Raw genomic sequence first — 3,856 nt, 5'->3', positions numbered from 1 at the left:
ACACATTTCTAAACTCTAAAACAAACTAAACATTTCTACAGCACATACCACTGTCAAAATCTGAAGGGAAAAGTATAGTTTGGACAGAAAGTAAGAACTTCTGGCAAATGGCATGGGATAATGAAACAATAGGGAGACATTTATATAGGGTGCAAAACACAATAGAATCTAAGAGGAGTAGCGGATTAAAGAGACAGGAGGTTATTATAAGTAGGATACGAACAGGCCACTGCTTTTTAAATGGTACTCTTTTTAGGATAGACTAACATCCGACTGGGTTGTGTGATGGGTGCAATGCTATGGAGACGGTTGAGCATGTGCTTCTTAGTTGTAGGAAGTATGCAAGTCACAGGAGGTTGATGTGGGGTGAAATGAGTGGTGGAAGGGAACTTACGTTTGAGCAAGTGGTTAATAAGTTAAGTCATGGTGAAGGGAAAGGGGTGGTTTTTCGTTTTTTGAGAAATACTGGTCTCATCAAGAGGATCTGAGGATTCAGGAGTGATGGAAGATTAACAGCCAGGAGATGGCAGTAATGCAACAATTTTGGATGCAAGCTGCCATTAAACTTGACAGAAGAAGAAGAAGTGGTCATTCTCGTGTCATTGATGTTGATGTTACGTTGTCGTTCCCATGTGTGTTCAGTTCAGCCAGCCATTCAGTCTTTCAGTCAGTCCTTTCGTTCCTGCTCTGTTCATCCACTCGTTCCAATAAAACATTATCACCCTGCACCGTGAGTCCTGCGTTTGGGTCATCTCTTCCTCTCCTCCACACGTAACCTATGACAGTTTTTTTTTTTTGTATGATGGGTGATCAGTGCTTTTGGATTGATGACCTTGGATTTGTTTTATAGTAAGATATTTTAGCATAATAAGATATGTTGAAAATCTTTAGAGATAACAACCATGTTTTTATCCACAGAGACACAGCTGGCGAGGTTGTTGGAAGATCTGGGCTTGGAGCAGTACTACAGAAAGAAGCTAACACTCAGAAAAATACTTGAGATTGACGAGGACACCATCACTGATGAAGCTGCCAACTGTAAATCCGACCTTCCTTGGTATTTTTTGAAGAAACTGATGATGGTTAATGTGACAGCAAGGAATGTGACAAATACCACAGTGTGTGAGTCAGACAGTGATGGTGTATCGGAGAGTAAAGAGTTCAGTATTGAAAATCTGTTTAAAAGCCCAAACACAGGTGGCATGATGAACCCCCTTGATATAATCACTGCTCTTTTTCTGTGTTCTGATGGTCTTGTGCAGCAGGAAATGGCAGTAAAAATGTCCACATGTCAGTTTTCTGTGCCTTTGCTGCTTCCAAATTGTGACACCAATCAGTGCACACTCATGCTGTGGGCCATGAGAGACATTGTTAAAAAGTACAGACCTCAGTCTCTGTCAGAATCCAAGGGCTTCATTGAAGAAAGAATTGTTCTCTCGAAACTTCCAATGATCTCTTTTGTCAGTCTGGGTGAGTGCTCTTTGTCCAAGTCAGAGATTCTCAATAAGCTTCTGAGCAATTCTCAGCAGTACCATGACACCTTTGTTCATCGCAACATGGAGTGTGGTGACAGTCCAAGAAGAATATCCAACGGACTGACTGAAATTACTTGGTATCTTCCTTGTGGAAAAGCAAACATTGATATTTTCAGTCAGCCAGTGGCTGTAGCTAACCTTCGTGGGGACATTGCATGCTTTCAAACACAATACTCCTTTCTGTGTCAGAAATCTGCAGCAGTTTTTGTGTTCTTTGACCATTTGGACTCTGAATCTGATATCAGTCTTCTTACTAACCAACATCACAAGGCACAGATCTTCTTGGTTGGTAATCATGTAAGCAAGCACAACAGTACAGATGCTTTGAAAAAAGTAGCACTCAAGTTGGGCTTGACCAAAAACAACATCATTATTAAGACAAAAACAATAAATGATGCAGACTTTGTTAAAAGTTTGAGGGAAATGGTCAAAGATGTGGTTAAGAACTCAAAAATGAAGATGACAATAGAGCAGATGGCAGACATTGCCCATGAACTGGGGATCCTGGTTGATGAAGACTCTCCAGAGTGTCAGACTGCAAAGAGAAATGCAGATGTGATCACTGCTGAAATTCAAGACATCCTTAAATGCAAAGAAGATCAGCTTCCACGACAAGGTGAAATATGGAAAGAACTGACCTGCTTAGAGAAGGAAGAATGTCGACTTCGAAAAGTTGGCTCTAAAAATATAGAAGATTACAAAAGCGAACTTCAGAAAAAGAAAGAACAACTGAGGAAAAGGCAGAACTCTTATGACATGTCGACAGTTATGAAATGCTTCATCGATGCAATATCAAGCCCAGGAACAGAGAGGTTTTATTTCCTGAAATGGATGCGAATGAACCTGGATAACCTGTCTCGGATAAAACTGTCTGAACTTCAGGAGAAATATAAAGAAAAATCTAAGAACTCTGAGAATAAAGAGGAGGTCAAAGAAATTGACAGACAAATTTCCAACAGCTCACTGGGGACTGAACACTTCTTCCGTGAAATGGGTCAGATCTATGAAGCTTCACTGTCCCTTCCACAAACAGATCCAGCACGTCAACAGCTGCAGCATCTGCCCAAACTGTGTGCAGAGTTGTTGCTTGATGGATTTCCTCTTGAGCTTGTAGATGGAGATGCATCCAACATCCCTCTCAGATGGGTGAGTGATGTTCTCTCTCAGCTCAGTGACTTGGTGTCTCCAAACAGAAAGATCCTGGTAGTCACAGTTCTTGGAGTTCAGAGCACAGGAAAGTCCACTCTCCTTTACACCATGTTTGGAGTGCAGTTTGCAGTCAGCAGTGGTCGATGTACTCGAGGTGCCTTTATGTCGCTCATCAAAATCAATGAAGACATGAAAAAAGTCCTAAACTGTGACTTCATGCTGATCATTGACACTGAGAGCTTAAAGTCACCAGAACTTGCACAACTGGACAACAGTCATGAGCACGACAATGAGCTTGCTACACTTGTTGTGGGGCTCAGTGATGTCACCATTGTTAATACTGCAATGGAGAATTCAACTGAAATGAAGGACATCCTACAAATAGTTGTGCATGCTTTTCTCAGGATGAAGGAGGTGGGCAAAAAGCCTAAATGTGTGTTTGTTCACCAGAATGTGTCCGATGTTTCAGCCCATGAGAAGAACTTACGAGACAGGAAACTGCTCCTGGAACAGTTAAATGAGATGACCCAGGCAGCAGTCAAAATGGAAAAGAAAGAGGAGAACAAGAGCTTCACTGATGTGATGGAGTACAGTCCAGACACTGGGAACTGGTACATTCCTGGACTCTGGAATGGAAACCCACCAATGGCACCAGTCAATGCAGGCTACAGTGAGGCTGTATATGAGCTCAAGAAACACATCATCCAACTGCTGGGAAACTGTGAGTCATCTGCTAATGATATCATGGAGTTTAAAGAGTGGATGACAAGTCTGTGGACTTCAGTAAAGTATGAAAATTTCATCTTCAGGTTCAGAAACAGCCTCGTAGCTGATACATACATGAGACTCTGCACAGAATTCAACAAATGGGAGTGGGAATTCAAAAAAGAAATGTACACCTGGGTAACAAATGCAGAAACAAAGATTTCCAATTTTGGTACAATTGCTGCAAAATCTGAATCTTCTGACATGAGAGAATTTGTCAGATCTTTGAAAAGCGAAGCCTCCACAGTGCTGTCCACATGGGAGACAAAACTTTTAGGAAATCTGAGAGAATATTTTTGGCAAGCAGAGGGTCATGTTCATCTGGTTGAAGGATACAAAGAGGAATTTGCAAACAGTACAAAGAGCCTTCGGCGTGAAATGGAGAGATCTGTTTTTAATCAGCTCAC

At 41.5% G+C, this 3,856-nt stretch overlaps 1 protein-coding gene across 1 annotated transcript; it reads left to right on the top strand.

Moving 5' to 3' along the window:
- Window positions 1–902: 902 nt before the first annotated feature.
- On the top strand, window positions 903–3,513 carry LOC112845578 (up-regulator of cell proliferation-like). Its single transcript, XM_025904992.1, has 2 exons — window positions 903–3,405; window positions 3,494–3,513. The coding sequence occupies exons 1-2, from the start codon at window positions 903–905 to the stop codon at window positions 3,511–3,513; spliced, it is 2,523 nt and encodes an 840-aa protein (XP_025760777.1).
- Window positions 3,514–3,856: the final 343 nt, after the last annotated feature.

The sequence above is a fragment of the Oreochromis niloticus genome, unplaced genomic scaffold (assembly GCF_001858045.2).
Source record: "Oreochromis niloticus isolate F11D_XX unplaced genomic scaffold, O_niloticus_UMD_NMBU tig00007942_pilon, whole genome shotgun sequence".
Classification (NCBI taxonomy): domain Eukaryota; kingdom Metazoa; phylum Chordata; class Actinopteri; order Cichliformes; family Cichlidae; genus Oreochromis; species Oreochromis niloticus.
This window is presented reverse-complemented; position numbering and strand designations above follow the sequence as displayed.